At 50.8% G+C, this 19731-nt stretch overlaps 1 protein-coding gene across 2 annotated transcripts in view; it reads left to right on the forward strand.

Annotated features, from left to right (window-relative positions):
* Window positions 1-17546, forward strand: part of WDR3 (WD repeat domain 3) — a 37521-nt gene extending 19975 nt beyond the window's left edge. For both annotated transcript variants that reach the window (XM_077345893.1, XM_077345892.1), the window contains exons 15-27: window positions 2077-2212; window positions 3420-3476; window positions 4745-4845; window positions 6729-6840; window positions 6946-7080; window positions 8037-8087; window positions 9229-9294; window positions 10251-10343; window positions 12271-12318; window positions 12724-12767; window positions 13411-13539; window positions 14674-14767; window positions 16918-17546. In XM_077345893.1, coding sequence (XP_077202008.1) covers window positions 2077-2212; window positions 3420-3476; window positions 4745-4845; window positions 6729-6840; window positions 6946-7080; window positions 8037-8087; window positions 9229-9294; window positions 10251-10343; window positions 12271-12318; window positions 12724-12767; window positions 13411-13539; window positions 14674-14767; window positions 16918-17073 — 1222 coding nt within the window. In that variant the 3' untranslated portion in view covers window positions 17074-17546. The remainder of the gene's footprint in view (window positions 1-2076; window positions 2213-3419; window positions 3477-4744; window positions 4846-6728; window positions 6841-6945; window positions 7081-8036; window positions 8088-9228; window positions 9295-10250; window positions 10344-12270; window positions 12319-12723; window positions 12768-13410; window positions 13540-14673; window positions 14768-16917) is intronic.
* Window positions 17547-19731: the final 2185 nt, after the last annotated feature.

Here is a 19731-nt window from a genome sequence, read left to right on the forward strand (position 1 = left end):
CCCCTGTATATATATATTTTTTTTACTGCTTGCGTTTGTATTAAACTAACATTTTTACTGGGGCTCCATGGAAATGAAGGGAAGATCATAGGCTGTAGACAGCTCGAGTTTCTGAGAATCAAATCCCTTCACGGTCCCACTGTCTTTATTTATTTATTTTTCTAACATGGCATGTGGTTGCTACTGTGTCACATCACTGGCTGGTTCTGTATTATTCGCCAGCACCTGAACCTCACTTTCTTTTTCGTTTCAAGTCCTCCAGTGAAATCTGTAGGCGAGTGGATTGGACGGGCAGTGCTCCTTGTTGTGCTATTGTTTATACATCAGTACCCCGCCAGTGTGGGGTAGTGGAAAGACTGGCTGAATGGGACTCTGGGCAACTAAGGCTCGAAACCCCATTTCTGACTTGCAAGTGTTGGCAGAATTTAAATATGCAAGAGAGCAGAGCACCAAACTCTTAAAAGAATGAAATAGTTTTATGAAGAAGAGAAACAAAGAGAGGTGGGAGAGTGAGCCCTAACTGTCTTCATTCTGTCTGTTTGTTCCAACTAAAACAATCAGGACATAGGAGGAAATGATTTGAAAAATACCAGGAAGTTCCTGATCTATATATTCTAGTGAAATATCTTCATCAATGCCCCCCCTGTAGGTTATCATGCATAGTGCAGATCTCGCGTATCCTCTGCCTCCCCCTATAGGATATCATATATACTGCAGCTCTACCTGGCACTCCTTGTAGGATATGGTGCACACTGCAGCTCCCACGTATTGTCTGATGCCCCCTGCAGGATATCGTGCACAGTTCAGCTCTTGCATATCTTCTGATGCCCCCATAGGATGTCATGCACACTGCAGCTCACAGTATCCTCTGTGAGGATACCCCTGTATGGGTATCATTCACACCGCAGGTTTTGCATATTCCCAATAGGAAACTCACTTGGGTGACCATGGGCCTATCAGAACCTCTCAGCCTGGCTTCTTTCATAGGGCAGTTGTGGAAAAATAAAGGTAAAGGTAAAGGTATTCCCTGTGCAAGCACTGAGTCATGTCTGACCCTTGGGGTGACGCCCTCTAGTGTTTTCATGGCAGACTCAATACGGGGTGGCCTTGCCAGTGCCTTCCCCGGTCATTACCGTTTACCCCCCAGCAAGCTGGGTCCTCATTTTACCAACCTCGTAAGGATGGAAGGCTGAGTCAACCTTGAACTCCCAGCCTCATGGGCAGAGCTTTCAGACTGCATGTCTGTTGCCTTACCACTCTGCGTCACAAGAGGCTCTAAAAATAAAAGAGGGGAGTACAGTGTTCAGAAGGCTGCTTTGAATCCAAACTGGGGAGCAAAGCAGGATAAACACCAGTGCCCACATGTTCTCAGACCGTATGTTCCCAGCTCTGAACTTTAACGTATGTCTGTATTTTGGGCTCTATTTCTTAGCCCAGAGCAACAGTCTGTAGCAACTGAGGATGTTCTTGGCCTTCCTGTCTCATTGGGCCCTCTGATTGGAAGTGCTCTGAGGAGAACAGGAAATGACATCACAAAGGGCCAGCTGGGAGGGGCAGTGGAGTGCCAGCTGGTGCTGGGTTCCACAGTGCAGATAGGGAGGCTGTGGTGAAGGAGAAGGGCCTTGCTGAGGCATCCGGCATTTCCTTTTGGAGGCTTCTTGCCTTAAGACTAAGCAGAATCTTGAATCATTGCCAGCCTGCACTGCCATAGCATGGCTGTCTGGCTGACCTTGAGCTAATCCCAGGTCTCTCAGAGCTCTCTCAGCCTCCCCTACCTCGCAGGGTGTCCGTTGAGGGGAGAGGAAAATAAGGCGATTGTCAGCTGCTTTGGGGTTCCTTGGAGGTGAGAAGGAGAGGAGCTGGTTTTTCATCCCTCGCTTTCCACTGCCCAAAGGGTCTCAAAACGGCTGACGGTCGCCTTCCTTTTCCTCTCCCCACAACAGACGCCCTGTGAGGGAGGTGAGGCTCAGAGAGATCTGAGAGAATCACTCCACGAGAACAGCCCTAAGAGAACTTTACAGGAAGTAAAAATCAGGATACAAAACGCCAGCCCTTCTTCTCCGTCCTGCCCTCTAGGCTGTCTGTCAAGCAAACGCGTGTCTTGCAGCTGGAGGAAGACGTCCTCTGTGTCCGGTACAGCCCCAACCAGAAACTTCTCGCTGTTGCCTTGCTGGACTGCACCGTGAAGATATTCTACACTGACACACTCAAGGTAGCCGACGTCAACTCGGACGCTTGTCCCGCCAAAGGGCCCAGGTTCAACCCCTAGCTTCTGCAGTGAAACGTATCAGGTAGTGAGTAAGGCGAAGGACCCCTGCGAAGGACTCTGGAGCAGGGGTCGTCAAACTGCGGCCCTCCAGAGGTCCATGGACTACAATTCCCATGAGCCGTTGCCAGCGAGGGCCGCAGTTTGACTACCCCTGCTCTGGAGAGTTGCTGCTAATATTGACTGCAATGAGCCAATGGCCTGCTTCTGTCTAAGGCAGCTTAGTGTGTTGAGGAACGTCAGGAGAGCCCAGCTGGATTAGAGCAGTGGTCTACCTAGTCCAGCACCCCGTCTCACACAGGGGCCAACCAGTGCGTCTCGAGAGCCAACTACAGGGCATAGAGGCCAAGGCCTTCATACAAACGTAAGGAAAGCCTTGCTGGATCAGGCCTCTTCCCTGTGTGGAATGGCTCTCTTTCTGTGCTGCCTCACTTGCTTTAGAGGTTCAGTGTAGTGGCCTCTAATCTGGAGAACCAGGTTTGATTCCCCTCTCCTCCACATGCAGCCCACCAAGTGACCTTGGGTCAGTCCCAGGTCTCTCAGTGCTCTCTCAGCCTCACCCCTCCGAGACACATGAGGCCTGGTGGGTGACCTTGGGCCAATCCCAGAGATCTCTCAGCCTCCCTTACCTCACAGGTTGGAGAGGAGAGGTGGGGAGAGGAAGGGAAGGTGAGTCTAAGCTCCCCTGGGACACATGTGGGCCTTGCCACAGTTCCCTCAGAGCTCTCCCAGCCTCCCCTACCTCCCAGGTTGTCTGTTGTGGGGAGAGGAGGGGGAGGCAGTTGTAAACCGCTTTGGGACTCCTTTGGGTAGTGAAAAGCACAGTCCAAATTACCAGCTCTTCTTCTGTTTGAGGTGACCTGGGGACGGTTCATTCACTCTCTCTTCAGCGGTGGTTACCTTTGGGCATTCAGGACCATCTGCAAGCCTGTTGCTTCTCAGCTGTTGCCATGCAGGTTTTCATAGAAAGTTCCCGTGTTCTTTCAACAAAAGCAATTGAGTGCGGAAATGGGTCCTGTGTGGTTTCTGGAGGGCAACGGGTTTTGACGATGGAAGGATCGCTTCTGCGCTTCCTTTTTATATTGAACTGACAGATCTCTCCCTCCCTCCCTCCCTCCCTCCCTCCCTCCCTGCCGCACCTTTTGCCTTCCAGTTTTTCCTGTCTCTGTACGGACACAAGCTGCCGGTGTTGTGCATGGACATCTCCTACGTGAGTACGGTGTGCCTCGCTGGCCGAGTGATGTTCCTGTGGGGCAGAGTGTTGGTGCTGGAGGTGGTCAGGCAAGATGTTGTGGGGATGAGGCGGAGGGGAGGAGAACCACGGAGGCCGATTGGGCTCTCTGCTGGGGAGGAAAGCAGGGGTGCAAAGCAAGGGAATTCGTGGCGCTCTGTCCGTGGCTTGCCGAAAGCCATATCTGCGGTGGTCATAAATCAAGAGAATAGATTAAAATGAAAATACAGGTGTATATATTGGGCATTAAGCAGGTTAAGAATAACATTTAAACCGAAGCGTCGGAGTCTGTGCAGTATTGCAACTACAGTCTCAATGGTTCCGCCTGATAGACCAGCCTTTCTCAATTTTTTTTTACTGTTAAGAAACCCCAGAAACCCCTTCAGCCTTTGAGAAACCCCAGAAGTGGCGTGACCATGCAGAATACGGCGGGGAAGCAGAGCTGTGGACACGCCCACCTGGGGCCCCTCCCGTTCTAACCCCCTCCAGGCCTATCATTGGCTATTTTGGAAGGGGGAGGGAGGTCAACATGACCATATGTGGTTTTATCATCCGATAAATGTTTAACAAATGTAAAAATACCCTTAACACTATTTTGCTCCCATATATATCCTGGGAGGGGACTGTCCAGGGCCCTGTTTGTCAAGGTCCACCGTGATTGGCCCTCCCCCTCCAGCTCCCACCCTCCCTCCTTGCCTGCTAGAATCCTTGTGCCTGCGGCTTCCATTGTCGCCCACGAGGAGAGGCAGTGACAGGGCTTTGCGGCCCACAGGTACACTCCTGCTGGGGGGGGGGGAGTTTGCAGCCTCCCTGCGGGCCACAAAGCCCTGTCGCCAATGATGGGGGGGGGTCCCACTCTCTTTAGTCCGCTTTGTGGGCCAAAGGGAGCCGCGGCCACCCTCTCATGCCCTCCTGCCTGCCGCCCCTTTCAAAGCCCATTTTTAAAATGGGCTTTGATACTAGTTTATAAATATTAAGGTCACTCAGCTGTCTGCATGTGGAAGAGGAGTGGGGAATCAGATTAGAGGCTGCCACTCTAAACCACGACACTAAGATGGCACAGATTTGGAGAGAAAAGGACTCCGTTCTCTCCTTCTTTCAGAGTGTGGTACAGGATTAGGTCCCGACCTGTTTCAGAAAAGGGTGGTTGGGTGGTCTTCACTTGGTTGGTTGCAGGTGGAAGCGAGGGGCCTTCATTCTCTTGCTCCGTTGTCTGAATGTCCTTTACTTGCTTTGCCATGTGGCAGGACGGGGCATTGATTGCCACTGGTTCTGCTGACCGAAATGTGAAAATCTGGGGCTTGGACTTTGGCGACTGTCATCGCTCACTTTTTGCTCATGATGACAGGTAGGTCACTTCCAAGAACAGCTGGTTTGGGTTTGTGCTGGATCTTTCCCTACTGAAATTGTTTTGGAGCTAGCAAGAAAAGTTGACCACCCTTTGTCCAATCCCATATTTGGGGGACATTAAAAAATCCATAAAATCCATCAGGCTGGACTACTGCAACTCGATCTACACAGGGCTACCCTTGAGGCTTCCCTGGAAGCTCCATCTGGTCCAGAAAATGACAGCAAGAGTCCTTACTGGGACCTAGTGGAGAGCCCTCTCCCAGCTGCAGTGGCTCCAGATTGGAGACTGGATTAGTTTCAGGGTACTGGTACTCACATTTAAAGCCCTAAGCAGTCTGGGACCAGCTGCAGGGCTGCCTCTCCCAGTACGTCTCCCCATAGGACGCTGCATTCAAGCAAGTAAAATCTGCTAAGGGTACCCTGCCCTGAGCCTGACCTAGCTCTGGCTTCGACCAGAGCTAGGTCCTTCTCAGCCCTGGCCCTGGCCTGTCAGGATGCTCCACCAGAGGACCTCAGAGCCCTGTGAGAACTTCAACAGTTCCATGGAGCTTACAATATAGATCTGTTCCCTTAGGCCTGTGGCTGAGGCCAGAAGTAACGTCTAATTCATTCGGCCTCTCTGCTGAGATGTTGCATTTTAGTTTGAATGATTCTCCTCCCTCCCAGCTCCATAATAGTTAACATTTATGGCTAATTTATGATATGATGATTTTAAGGCATTTTAGAGCCTCTTGTGGCGCAGGGTGGTAAGGCAGCAGACATGCAGTCTGAAAGCTCTGCCCATGAGGCTGGGAGTTCAATCCCAGCACCCGGCTCAAGGTTGAATCAGCCTTCCATCCTTCCGAGGTCGGTGAAATGAGTACCCAGCTTGCTGGGGGGTAAACGGTAATGACTGGGGAAGGCACTGGCAAACCACCCCGTATTGAGTCTTCCATGAAAACGCTAGAGGGCGTCACCCCAAGCGTCAGACATGACCTGGTGCTTGCACAGGGGATACCTTTACCTTTTAAGGCATGAGATTTTAATGTAAACATATCAATGTGTTGTCTTAATTTGAACTAATTTTGACTTTTATACAGGGATTGTATTGAACTGTAAAACATAATCTGCCCTGAGTTCCCAAAAACAGGGCAGACTGTGAGTCCCATAAATAATTAAATATATAAATAACACTAGGAGACAGTTGTTCTACTTTAAAGAAGACATTATCTGCTGGAGGATTTCAAGTATTCACATAGCTGTGGGGCTCTCGGATTTTCATGGGGAGCAGAAAGCAGAGGTTTAAAGGGACTTGAATCCCTCTTTTCTGCTCCACCCTCCAACCTCACAAGCTGCTCTAAAGGTTCGTGGAAGTTAATGACAGCGAATTTGCCACGAACGTCTGTTCATGAATGGCAGACTGAAATTCAGCACAAATTTTGCATCATGGTTCGGTTCATGCCCATCCCTATCTGCGACCATTGGCACTTAAAAATCCTGAATTGGATTTCACACCTAGCTTTTGAAAGCTGCACTTCTGCAGTATGTGCTTGGGATGCACCCATCCTGCCAGGTGATAGCCCCAAGCAGTGTTTGGGGTTGCCTTTGATAGGTGGGAGTTCACTCTGGCTATCTTTGAGCTATTAAATCCCCATTGTGTGTTTGCTCCGTGGACTTGTATTTCTGCAAACCCTGAAATTATACCTCTGGGTCTCTTGAGTTAAACTCAGCCAATTCAGGAACATCTGGGAGTGGGATCAGTGGGTCAAACGTTCTGTGTTCCTCCCCTTTTCCAGCTGCCCTGAAGAATCGTGCTAAGAGGCCACAGTGTTTCTTTGAAATTGGTGGCGATTTGAGGCTTCCTCTCCCGGTTCACAAAATCTTCCTTCTCTTATTCTTCAGCGTGATGTACCTCCAGTTCGTCCCCAAGTCCCACCTCTTCTTCACAGCCGGGAAGGACCACAAGATTAAGCAGTGGGATGCCGATAAGTTCGAGCACATCCAGACCCTGGAGGTAGAATATCAGCACGGTGTCTTTGGGGTTGGGCGGCCACACTTTAGAAGGGGGTGCTTCCCTTCCCCCTTCTTCTGACTGTCACTCTGTGTGTCCAATTTGCAGGGCCACCACCAGGAAGTGTGGTGCTTGGCGCTCAGTCCCAATGGAGACTACGTTGCCTCGTCCTCTCATGATAAGTCGCTGCGTCTCTGGGAAAGGACCAGGGAGCCACTGGTCCTAGAGGAGGAGAGGGAGATGGTAAGTGCTGATGCCCTGGACTTGCTGGCTTCTGAAACATCAGCGGAATTCGAATTCTAGTCCTTCGCCCCACATCTGTATGTTGTAGGTCCACATATTTTTTCAAAAAGCCTTCTTTTGTTTTTGGCTCTTAATTCTGTGAGATCTTCTGCCATTTGTAATCTCAGTTCTTGTTTCATAGCATCCTGCCTTACCCAGACCTGGCTATGGGCAGGGGCCAGCTGTTGGGTTTCTTGGGGGTATCCTTTTTTAAACAAACGCATCCTGCCAGTCAGCTGGGTGGCTTCTGAAACTGACAAAACAAGCCGAGTGGTGCAAAGGGATGCTCTTGATGTTTAGAACCTTTGTGGTGCCTGGTTGACATTCGTGGTCCTTTCCCAACAGAAAGATATGGCAGGCTTTGGGAAATGGGGTTAATGAAGGACATTACGAATTAAGACTCCTGGATCAGACTACTAGTTAGGGTTGCCAGCTCGAGGCTGGGAAAAAACTGGAGATTTTGAGGTGGGGCCTGCAGACAGTGGGGCTTGCGGGAGGGACTTTAAACATACCCTCCACACCTCCCAGCCTCCTCAGTCCTGCTCCTGCAAAGACTCTTCTTCAGTGTTAATGTGGAGCCCGTGCTGTGCTGCCAACCTGGCACTGTGCCTTCTGTCTTGCAGTTCCATCCTTGTCCTCCTCCTATACAGTTCCCAAGTCTCTGGTGACCGGGGAGGTGAACTGTTGCTCTGTTGCCAACTCAGGGCTTAGGGGGCTGAGGGGCTGTTGTGCTACAGATCCATGTCTGGCTCCTCGGAGCCTGCTTCCTCCTGCAGTGTCTCTGCCACTGGCTGTGGCTCTGGGTCAGGTCCGCTGGCGGCCCCTTCTTCAGAGCTGTTGTCTGCATCACCTGGCTCTGCCAGCGCTGTCTGGTCCATGACATCGAGGCTCACAGGCTGTCTTGTTTCTGTCTGCAGCAAAGGGAGGCGGAATACGAAGAGAGCGTAGCCAAGGAAGACCAGCCGGTGGTGAGTGAGGGAGACCTGAGCGTCCATGTGCTGCCTTGCTTGCCAACTTGGGGGATCTACGCGGGAGAAGGTTCCTTGGGAGCAGTGGGTTTTCCAGGGAGTCTGGAAATGCAGTTCTTGAGACTGGGAAGCCAAGACACACCCAGCACCTTTGGGAGGCAGTGGGCATCCAGAGGGGCACCTCCTTGCCTGCGTCCGTGCGGCACGTCCGAACCGCTTGTTTCGAACCGGAGTCTTAGTTCGGCATCGGTGGTCGCTCCGAAGCTGCGGCGGGGCCTGAACGCGATCAGTGCCCCCTTTTCAAAAACCGGCTTTTGTGTAAGCAAACTTGGGGCTGTTGTCAAGTGTTTTCGGATCTCTGGAGGCGGGGCTTGTGCCAGGCGCCCTGTTGTGGAACGGTTGCAGCTGACGTGCAGTCCACGAGCTCCCTTCCCTGCCAAGAGCCGGGCTAACATGAAACGCCTTATCAGAGTCTCTCATGGAGAGTAAGATCTTATCTATCCCTGCTTGGCGGTGCTTTAGCAAAGAGCGAGGCCCTGATCCAACAGCTGCTCTTTTGGCCCCTAGTTGAGCTTCTAGGTTTGCTCCTCAGCCTTCACTTCCCTGTCTTCACACTTTTAATCCTCTCATCTTTCTAGTATTTGAGCCTGCAAATGGAAGACATATTTGATGCCTTCCTGAATTAAGATTGCAGTTGGCTCAGCTGTTTCTTCAGGAGCCAGTCTAGCTCAGCTGTTTCTTCAGGAGCCAGTCTAGCCCCAGACTGGAACTGTCTTAGGCGAGAGGCTTTCTCACAGCGTCCCCCTTTCCATGAGTCTGCTTGCCCTGAAATTGCTATTGTCATTGAATCAAACTATTTAAAAATAAATCAATAAAACCAGTATGGTGCTCTGGTTGAGAGTGGTGGTCTCTTATCTGGAGAACTGGGTTTGATTCCCCACTCTTCCTCCACATGCAGCCAGCTGGATGACCATGGCCCAGTCTCAGTTCTCTCAGAGCTCTCACAGCCCCCACCCTCATCTGACCAGGTGTTTGTTGTGGGGAGAAAAAGAGAAGGCAATTGTAAGCCCCGACTATGATGCTAGCAGAGTCCCGCGCTTGGCAGGATCCTACTTGGAAACTTTTCCTTGACTTGTTCCAGGTGGCTGGTGAAACACAGGGCGAAGCTGGCTTGGCGGGGAAGAAGACCATCGAAACAATCAAGGGGGTAAGTATGCCGTATTCATCTCCCCTCCCCCCCTTCCTACAGAGCAGAGCCTTTTCAGGAAGTGCCCGGCTGAGGTGGGGCCTGCTCCAGATCATGAGTCCTTGACCACTTCCCCTAAACCAGGCTTTGAGGGCATCTGAATCCAAAGAGATTTACTCCATGAGGACCTCCCCAGAAGCAAACGCTTCTGATGAGCTGGGAAGAGGAAGGCTTTTTTAGTATTTTGGAATTCTGCCTGGATGCTTACAGGGGGAGAGTATGGATGTCTCTTGTATGGAAGGTGGGGCTTCAGTGAAGGCGGGGCTTGACTGCAGCATGCAGGGCCTGTCCTTTGGGACTGAGAGCCAATTTGGTGTAGTGGTTAGGAGTGCGGACTTCTAATCTGGCATGCCGGGTTCGATTCTGCGCTCCCCCACATGCAGCCAGCTGGGTGACCTTGGGCTCATCAGAGCACTGATAAAACTGTTACGACCAAGCAGTGATATCAGCGCTCTCTCAGCCTCACCCACCCCACAGGGTGTCTGTTGTGGGGAGAGGAATGGGAAGGCAACTGTAAGCCACTTTGAGCCTCCTTCAGGTAGGGAAAGGCGGCATATAAGAACCAACTCTTCTTCTTCTTCTGAGACCTTGGCAGAAACGCCTGGCTAATTCTTGTTGCTGTTGCAGCCAGCTGGGGGACGGCAGGGTCTTCCCGACCTGCGTAGCTCTTCATGCTGGTGGTTATTCCACGAAAAAAGCCTTTAAAACGTAGTCTGTTCTCAGTGCCTATTGGCTAGTATAGATCCCATGTTTTGTGGACTGAACGCCTCATTCTTGGAAAGACTAGTCAGGGGTACCCAGCTGGCATGGGCAAGCCATGGCAGGGGAATGGAGGCTTCATAATCGCCCAGGGAACTGTTTTGCCACGCAGCCCACCTGCTCTAGGTTAACCGGGTGCTGTTCTCTGGCATCCCCAGGCGGAACGACTCATGGAAGCCCTCGAGCTGTACCGAGAGGAGACGGCAAAGATGGAGGAGCACAAGGCCATCTGCCGAGCAGCCGGGAAAGAGGTGAGGAAAGGAGCTGGGAGCCTTGCAGTCATCGAGCCCGGTTTGATTCCCCACTCCTCCTCCTCCTCCACATGCAGCCAGCTGGGGCATCTTTATCCCCCAGTTTTATTTTGGGTGTAAGCTTTCTTGTGCATGCTGTGGAAGTGTGCATGTATGTGAAAGCTTATACACAGAATATAAAAGAGAATAAAACCCAGAGTAAAACAAGAGCCAGCTTGGTGAGGTGGTTAAGAGCGGCTCTTCAAATCCGGAGAACTGAGTGTGATTCCCTGCTCTTCCACAAGCTGGCAGCCTTAGTTCATCCCCAGTTCTCTCTGAGTTCTCTCTGCCTCACCGACCTCACCGGGTGTCTGTTGTGGAGAGAGGAAGGGGAACCACTTCTCTGGAGCCTGATTGGAGTCTCAGGGATTGCAGGAGGGAGGGGGTCTGAAAGCTCTGCTCCGGAATCAGCCCCTCCCCTTAAATGTACATTTAACTGGTTATTAAACTCAGCTTCAGCTTTCTTAATATGAATATATGTGCTGTATATATACATATACTCATCCACTATGAAGGAACTTCAGACTCTGCTCCCTTAAAAGAAGAAGGTGGAATATCCTGCATCCGGGGAGAGCTGGGATATTACCCCAAGGGACAGGCTATCCCATCTTTAACAAACACCACCCAAATGGCATGGCAGGTGTGTTGTGTAGCCAGGAGATCTGAGGCTTGTCTGGCAGCCAGGCAAGGGATGCTGGGAGGTGGTTTGCCGTTACCTGCCTCCACGTCATGACCCCTGGTGGTCCCTGGAGGAACTGCCTAACAAAGCCTTGCTGGTCTCCCAAATACTATCCAGGGTCGGCCTTGCTTAGCTCATGAGATCTGGCAGGATTGGGCTTGCCTAGGTGGGGGGCAGTACCAGGGTGGGAGTCCTCCAAGGAGGACTCTGCAAGAGAAGGCAACAGCAAACTCCCCTCTGTGTCTCACTTGCCTCGATAGTAATTCAGTGGCAACTGGACAGCACGTCTGTACATGCAAAAAGGGTAAAGCTTGGTTGAGGGAGACAGCCGAAGCAGTCAAGACAGCAGGGAAGGGAGAAAAAGCCCTTATAGCCCTCTACAGTCTACAGCAGCCTTTCTCAACTTTTTTACCTTTGAAAAAGCCCCGAAACAGTCTTCAGGCTTCGAGAAACCCCAGAAATGGAGCCATCATGCAGATTTTGGTTGGGAAGCAGAGCTGTGGACACGCCCACCCAGGGCCCTTCCCCTTCCCACCCCCTCCAGGCCCATCATTGGACACTTGGGGGGGGGGCAACAAATATGGTCATATCACGCGAAAAATGTTCACGAAACCCTGGTCGATAAATGTTCACGAAACCCTGGTCGATAAATATGCCTGCAGATAAGACGCCACCAAAAATTCAGGAGAAGGGATAGATTCGGGACTGCTTTTGCTCAGAAGTTTGAGAGGAGGCAGCAAGACTAGAATTGGCCAAGAAATGGAAAACGCAAGAACTACCCTCGACAGAAGACTGGCTGAATAAACTAGCTGACTTTGCCAAGATGGCTAAACTGACACTGATAGTTAACGGAAAAACAGAAGAGGCCTTTCAAGAACAATGGGGCCCTTACCTGAACTATTTAAGGAAATAATACAAAGGGGATTAAAACGGGGAACTAAGTGTATTAAATGAAGATCATAGCCTTCCTTTTTCTGTATTGACAATATAGATTGCATGTATTTCATTTTCTTTAACTTTGGAAAATAAAAATAAAAACTTTCTAAAAAAAAAAGAAGTTTGAGAGGAGATGGGTCGTATTGGCGATGAGGTTGGGGTGGAGAAAAGGAGGGGCTAGTGAGATTAAACCCATCTGCTTTGACACACCCTCATGGCTTTGGTTCTCCTGGCCGAGGAGAGTCTTAACTGTGGCCCATTTTCTGCCGGCAGGTCCCTCTTCCGGTCAACCCCATTCTCCAGGCCTACGGCAGTATTTCGGTAAGTGGAAACGGGTGGGATCTCAAGGGGTGCCAACTGTGGAATATGCTTTTCCGTGGCCCAAGAACAGTCCCTGTCGGTAGGATGAGGCGGGCTGCAAGGCGTCAGGGTGACTGGCGGCACATGTTGGGGTTGGGCCGTTGGTCCCTGGGATTCCCGTGTATTGTCTACCACTGCAGTGGAGGATAATTCGAGAAATTCACCCCCGTGAACACCATCTCATGTGTAGAAAAAAGGGTTCTCACCTGCCATCTCATTTCACCCCTAGTTTGCTGTGGGCTTGCAAAGGTTTTGTATAGGTCCTAAAATTTTCCTCCTGGAACAAGTTTTATTTTGGGGGGAGGGGTGAGCAGGCCACCTATACTAACGGAGGCCTCCCATCATCTCCCCGTTTTCTGTTTACAGCCGGCTGCTTATGTACTTGAAGTTCTCAAGAAGGTGAAGTCCAGGTGAGGAGTTGTCGCTGCCCGAGGCTTGTGAGTGGGCCAGTGGGCTTGATTGGGGGGGGGGGCACTGTCAAAGGCAGGAGAAAAGACGATCGCCTTGAGTTGGTTTAGAACAACCTTTCTCAAGTTTTCTATTGCTGAGAAAGCCCTGAAACATTTTTCAGGCGTCAAGAAGCCCCAGGGAAGGTGAGATCGTGCACAATATGGTTGGGAAGCAGAGCTGTGGACACGCCTATCTGGGGCCCCTCCCCTTCCCACCCCCTCCAGGCCCATCATTGGCCAATTTGGCCAACGACCATAGATGGTTACATCATGCGACAAATGCTAAGCAGGTTTTAAAAATGTTTTAAATGTATTAAAAATGAATTAACTTGCACCTCTTTGGGAAACTCTTCCAGGGCTGTTGAGAAAGCCTGGTCTAGAACCAACCCTCCAGGTCGCCTTTTGGGAGGTTGACGGTTTTGTTGCTAGGTCCCCTGAGTGTCCTCCCTCCTTCAGGCAAGCAGAAGCAACTCCTGAAAGTCACGGCTGGTTTGCCGTTGGGAGTCCTCACCTTTGCAGGCATCCTGCCGGAATGGAGCTCCTGCCCTGGGTTGAGGGGATGGCTGCGCTCTTGGGAGCTTGACCGCTCTCTTCCTCCCCACAGTGAGCTGGAAGAATCCCTCTTGGTGCTGCCCTTCTCTTATGTCCCTGACCTTCTCGGGCTCTTCTGCCAGTATCTCCAGCAGGATTCGGAGTTGGAGCTGCTCTGCAGAGCTCTCCTGTTCCTGCTCAGGTACGTCTCGGCCCTAAAGAGGGCGGGGGGGGGGCGCTTCATAGTCGGCCACGGCCTCAGTGCCTTGATTGGAGGGCTCAGCTAAAGCAGATGTTCCCTGGGCACAATGCGTCCCCTTCTTGCCTTTCCCCCAATCAAAGTCTCTTCTCAGGAAGAAAGGATGCAAAGGACAGGTGTGGGAGAATGAGTTGAGCGGAGTACAAGTGGAGTCCTACTGTATAGTGCATTGGTCAGAGACCACTTGGGTGCAGTGCTGGAGGCCTCACTTCAAAAAGGACGTGGACAAAACGGAGAGGGGGCAGAGGAGAGCCACGAGGATGATCCGGGGCCTGGGGACCAAACCCTCTGAGGAACGGTTGAGGGACTTGGGAATGGTCAGCCTGGGGAAGAGGAGGTGGAGAGGGGACCTGGTGGCTCTCTTCAACTAATTGAAAGATTGTCACTTGGAGGAGCGCAGGAAAAGGTTCCTGTGGGCACCAGAGGACAAGACCCGCAGGAATGGGTTTTAAACTACATGGAGAATGGTACTGGCTGTATATTTGGCTGTATTTATATTTTATGTTGCTTTTACTGTTTTGGGGGGAGATTTTATTGATATTGTTTGTGAACTGCCACGAGCCAGTTTTGGGAACAGCAGGATAGAAATACAATAATAAATTTTTCACAGACAGAATAGTTCAGCAGTGATTTGTCCACTGATCTTGGCCTTCTACTTGGACCCATCCCCATCCATTAGGAGGCCTGGGAGTGCTGCAGACGGCTGGGATGCAGAGCAGACAGATGGGCCACAGGATTGTCGTGTCCCTGGGAGCCAGTGTAGTGTAGTGGTTTGTGAACAGTGGCCTCTAATCTGGAGAACCGGGTTGGATTCTCTGCTCCTCCACATGCAGCCAGCTGAGTGGCCTTGGGTCCATCTGAGCTCTCTCAGCCTCACCCACCTCCCAGGGTGTCTGTTGTGGGGAGAGGACTGGAAGGCGATTGTAAACCGCTTTGGGACTCATGAGGCCTGCTTGGTGGCCTTGGGCCAGTCCCAGTCCTCACGGAGCTGTCTCAGCCCCACCCATTGTCCAGGGTGCCTGTTGTGGGGAGAAGCAGCCTGAAAGCTGTTGCTTGTTTTTTGTTCCCACCTCCAAGGATACACTTTGGGCAGATCTCAAGCAACCAGATGCTGTTAACAGTGATGGAGAACCTGAAGAAAACCACGCTTGCCAAAGTCAGCCAAGTGCGGGTGAGTGTGATCTGGGGGACACGATGCGCCCACAGAGAGACACACACAGAGGGATGTTGCTGTTGAGGTGGGGAGGTTGGGGGGGGGGGGCTGATCCTGTTCTCCCTGGCCTTCTGTGCATCGTCATGCTCAGAGCTTTGCGGCTGTTGCATTCATACATTAGCCGAATACGATTTTATTAATGGTTCCAATTCGTTTGGTCAGAACTCACTGGCTAACTTTGCAAGAATAAGTGAAACGTGGCCGGGTGGATCACAAGGTCAGGTGGTCCTAAGGGTGCTGTCAGGAACCAGGCTGAGCCTAGCCTGCAGAGTCCGTGATAAAGACACATCCGAGATCCAACAGGCAGTTGTAAATCCAAAGAGAGCTTTATTAAACAGAGTCCACAGAACGCTAAAGCAAGCCAAGATCTTCCTAAGCAAAGATCTTGATAATAACAAAGAACAATAAGAAACCCAGGGCAGATATAGAGCCCATCACATAGGGGAAGGGGGCACATATGCATTTTGGCGGGAGAGCGGAAGGGCAGTAAAGGTGAGCTGATTCCCAAGAGACCAGATGGCCCGGAATCTTATCTGAGTTATTGCCACATTGTTGAGACTTGTGTTGTCACCGCAAGGACACTTATAGTGAGATGGATGCATCAGCAACGGAAAATTCTCGCTGGGAAAGGGAAGGGAGGCTAGGAGCCCACAGGCAGATTTATGGGTTTATGGCCTTGGCTTCACCAGGCTGGTGAGAACGAAGAGGCTTGCGAGAAACTAAGCTTAGCTGGCTCTGGGAATGCAAAAGGGGGGGGGGCACTGGGAATGCATTGGAGCCAGAGAGCAGATTTATAGAGTTATGACGGCTGGGCTTGCCAGGGCCCAGGAAATGAAAAAGTCATGAATCGGGGTTCATGACAGGTGCCACCACGGTGGAGAAACCCTTTGAAGTATAATACTATTGCCAGTTTGGTGTAATGGTTAGGAGTACAGACTTCTACTCTGGCCTGCTGGGTTAGATTCTGCACTCCCCCATGTGCAGCCAGCTGGGTGGCCTTGGGCTCGCCATGGCACTGATAAAACTCTTCTGACTGAGCAGTGATATCAGAGCTCTCTCAGCCTCAACCTTCCTCACAGGGAGTCTGTTGTGGGAGAGGAAAGGGAAGGCAAATGTAAGCCGTTTTGAGACTACTTCAGGTAGAAAAAAGCGGCCTATAAGAACCAACACTTCTTCTTCTTCAGTAATATCAGGGCTCTCTCAGCCTCACCTCCCTCACAGGGTGTCTGTTGTGGGAGAGGAAAGGGAAGGTGAATGTAAGCCGCTTTGGGAAGAGAAAAGCAGCATAGAAGAACCATTTCTTCTTCTTCCTCTTCCTCTTCTTCTTCTTCTGGCATGTGTGTAGTAGAAGTGGGCGGGAGTAAAACCGTGTGGCTCAACAATGGCCATATGTTTCCAAAGAATATAGCAATATGGTCAGGGCTCATCTTGAGATCATCTGGCAGCCAAGCAAGGGATGTTGGGAGGTAGTTTGGCAGTGTCAACTTCCCCGTCAGTGTCTACTTCCCCGGGTGTTACTCTGAGGTCTCCCATCCAAATACTAGCCAGGGTCAACTCTGCCTAGCTTCTGAGATCTGATCGGATCAGGCTTCTCTAGGCTATCCAGGTCAGGATTTAAAGGATAGCTTGGAGTCCCAGTGTAGCCACAATTCCCAGGATACACCCTTGATGTACTTTGCCAGTCTTCAGTTCAGTCTGCCTTACAGGGGCAAAGCCTTCCTCTGCCCGTAGACTGACTTTCCCTTTGTCGTGTTTAGCAGTTATGCTCCGAAGGTTCCGTACAGATAAGGCAGTCAGTTATTCTTAAAATCAAGCTGAGAAGGATGATTAAACGCCTCAGATTCCCCGATATCTCCATCAGTAAGAGGTAGGGTTGCACGCTCCGGTGCGGTTCGGCCGTTTTCAGTGATCGCCGAAGTGACCGAACCGCACCGGAGCACGCAACCCTAATAAGAGGATGGCCATCTGGGCCTGCCTTACAGAGCTGTTGTGAGGATTAGAGAGCGCATTCCCTGGGCAGAGTGGCCAGAATTCATTTGAACAGGAAGAAGTCCCCTTGCTTTGGGCACGGGCCTCGTGCTGCCTTTTCACATTCTCTCCCTCCGCAGGACGTGCTGGGCTTCAACATGGCCGGTCTCCAGTTCCTGAAGCGAGAAATCGAGGCCCAAGACGAAGTGGCCTTTTTTGCGGACGCCACCGACCGCTTTGAGGAGAAGAGGCGGAAGAGGAAGAAAAAGGAGAAGATGATTTTGGCAGTGGTCTAACGGGCAGCTTATCCTCCCAGGACTCTGCCAAACTCCGGTGGGAACTGCTCCACCAGGACAACTGCCGGCCACGCAAGAGCCAGGCTCTTTCCCTTTCCTGCAAGTCAAACCAGAGTGGATCTCGGAAAACAGGGACAGACTGAGGTTCTGCAGAAAAAAAAATAGGGGGAAGGAGGGAGATTTACGCTCTCCCTTGGCTGCTGCTTAGCTGCCCATCCACTGCAGTGTCCCTGGCTGCTCTAACCTGGGCTCAGAGGGGGCACCCTTGTGCCGTCACAACAGTGACATCTGACAGACTGTGTAACAACCCTGCAAAACCGAAAGACCGTGTAGGCGATGGCTCCTGAACATTTCCCCCCCTTTCCTTATTTGTACAGCCACCTCTCCAACACGAGTGTTCCCCCACCCTTCTGGCGTCTCACAGCGAGCGTGAGTTTGGACACCCAGAGCCAAAATAAATATATTTTACATTCTCCCCTTGCTCCGTCCTGAAAGCATTCACAGGCTGAGTTGTCAGAAGTGATCCGGGCCCTTCAATTTCATTTCCTCAGAGTCTTGGCTTATTCTGCAAAAGTCTTCTCGGATAGCACGCACACAAGGTAGTAGATGGATAGCACGTGGACAGGCACACAAGGTAGTAGATGGCCAGGAAAAGTGGCCAATAAGAAGAAGGGAAGCTATTTGGAAGCACTGGATGCTGTAATGCAGGGGTGGCCAAACTGGCTCTCCAGATGTCCATGGATTATAGATTCCCATGATCCTCTGCCAGCATGCTATAGGCAGGGGCTCACGGGAATTGTAGTCCAGGAACATCTGGAGAGCCACAGTTTGGCCACCCCTGCTGTAATGGCTGGTGCTCCCAATGGTAACATTTCTGGGATCCACTGCGCCTTTTTTTGGTGGAGGATGGTGGAAGGAGTTCCTGTGAGACCAAGGGACATTCTGCTTTCCTGGATCTCCAAGAAATTCTTTTAACATTGACATTTTTTTTAATACTTCATAAGCTCGCCCACTTCTCTTTGTGTGGCTTGCCCCAGCCAGAAGCATTGCCACCACTGCTGAGCAAGACAGCATCAGTACAGTGTCCGCAGCAAAGCAGGTGCCATAGTCACCAGAAGAGTGCTGCTGCCCAAGCTGCTGCTCCTTATGAGCAAACATGTTTGCAACAGGAGATATAAGAGTGCCGCCGCCGTAAAACTGCAGGCCGTGGCGAACAAGCACTGCCTCTGGGGAAAGACCGGAAGGGTAACCATCGAGTGAGTGCAGTTAGGGTGTGAGTCCCGCTGCTGCGGTGAGCCGCCTATGGCCAAGGGGACACAGCGATGAGGCTGACAGGGCAGAAAGCCTCCGCCCCCTCTGTCTAGATCAGGGGTAGTCAAACTGCGGCCCTCCAGATGTCCATGGACTACATTTGCTGGCAGGGGCTCCAGGGAATTGTAGTCCATGGACATCTGGAGGGCCGCAGTTTGACTACCCCTGAGCTAGAGTGTTACAAGATGAGAAGAAGAGGGGAGGGACAGGCTCTGCCAAATCTGAAATTATATTTGCACTCTGCTATGTTGGTCACACTGGCGGATTGGATGATAGACCCAACGGTAAGAGACTTGGTAATAGAAAAAAGAGAATCAAGGGATAGGGTTGCATGAAATTCTTTGGGCATCTTATTGGAAAAAAGAAAAGTTGAAGATAAAGGAAAACCTCTGGAGCTACGGTGCTGTCAAGATATGGCAAAGATACAGGGAAAGACTTTCTCCAACCCCTTCCTTACTAAAATCACCAATAGAGGCGTACTTTACATCAGGGGTAGTCAACCTGTGGTCCTCCAGATGTCCATGGACTACAATTCCCATGAGCCCCTGCCAGCGTTTGCTGGCAGGGGCTCATGGGAATTGTAGTCCATGGACATCTGGAGGACCACAGGTTGACCACCCCTGCTTTACATCACAACAGCAAGCAAGGATCACATGCCTAAAGTATAAAGATATCCTAACCAATACAAGAAAACTTAAAGAACTGTCAACTATAAGCCAAGAAGGAATTCCATTAAAGTGGTTGGAATATAACCAACTAAAATCTAGACTCAAAGCAGACTTCAAAACATGAGAAGGTACAAGGGAGGCATTTACAGAATTCGAGGAACTGATCATGGAAATTTTAACTCATGACAATGACAAATAAATGGGAACCCTGAGCTTGTTTCTCTGCAACGAGGTAGTCCCACCTGGGAGTGATGGGAAACAATGACACCCAAAGTGTGTTGTAAAGGGCCGGGGGGGGGGGAGGAGAAGGCATCCTTCGGGGCCCACCTCCTGTTAGTCGAAGGACCACATGTGGTCCGCAGCCCACAGGTTGGGGATTGCTATTCTATAACAGAATTCCTGGATTCTTTCCATAATAAAATCAGGTTTTTTTTTTTTTTTTGAATTTGTGGATTCTCCTACATTTAACACTCCTTCTTCGGAGTGGGATTCTGAGAACCCTGGCAGAGATAACAGAGTTCTTGAATAAAAATGCCATTATTCTAGGTATTTCCTGATAGATAAAAAGAGGTTGAAACCGCTATAACAGCCTCGCTGCATCTTCTGTGATTCTTGGGTTTTAACACCAATTTATAAAAATCTTGTTTAATACCTATGCAGTCCCTAGAGTTTATAGGTG

The sequence above is a fragment of the Paroedura picta genome, chromosome 7 (assembly GCF_049243985.1).
Source record: "Paroedura picta isolate Pp20150507F chromosome 7, Ppicta_v3.0, whole genome shotgun sequence".
In the NCBI taxonomy this organism is placed as follows: Eukaryota; Metazoa; Chordata; class Lepidosauria; order Squamata; family Gekkonidae; genus Paroedura; species Paroedura picta.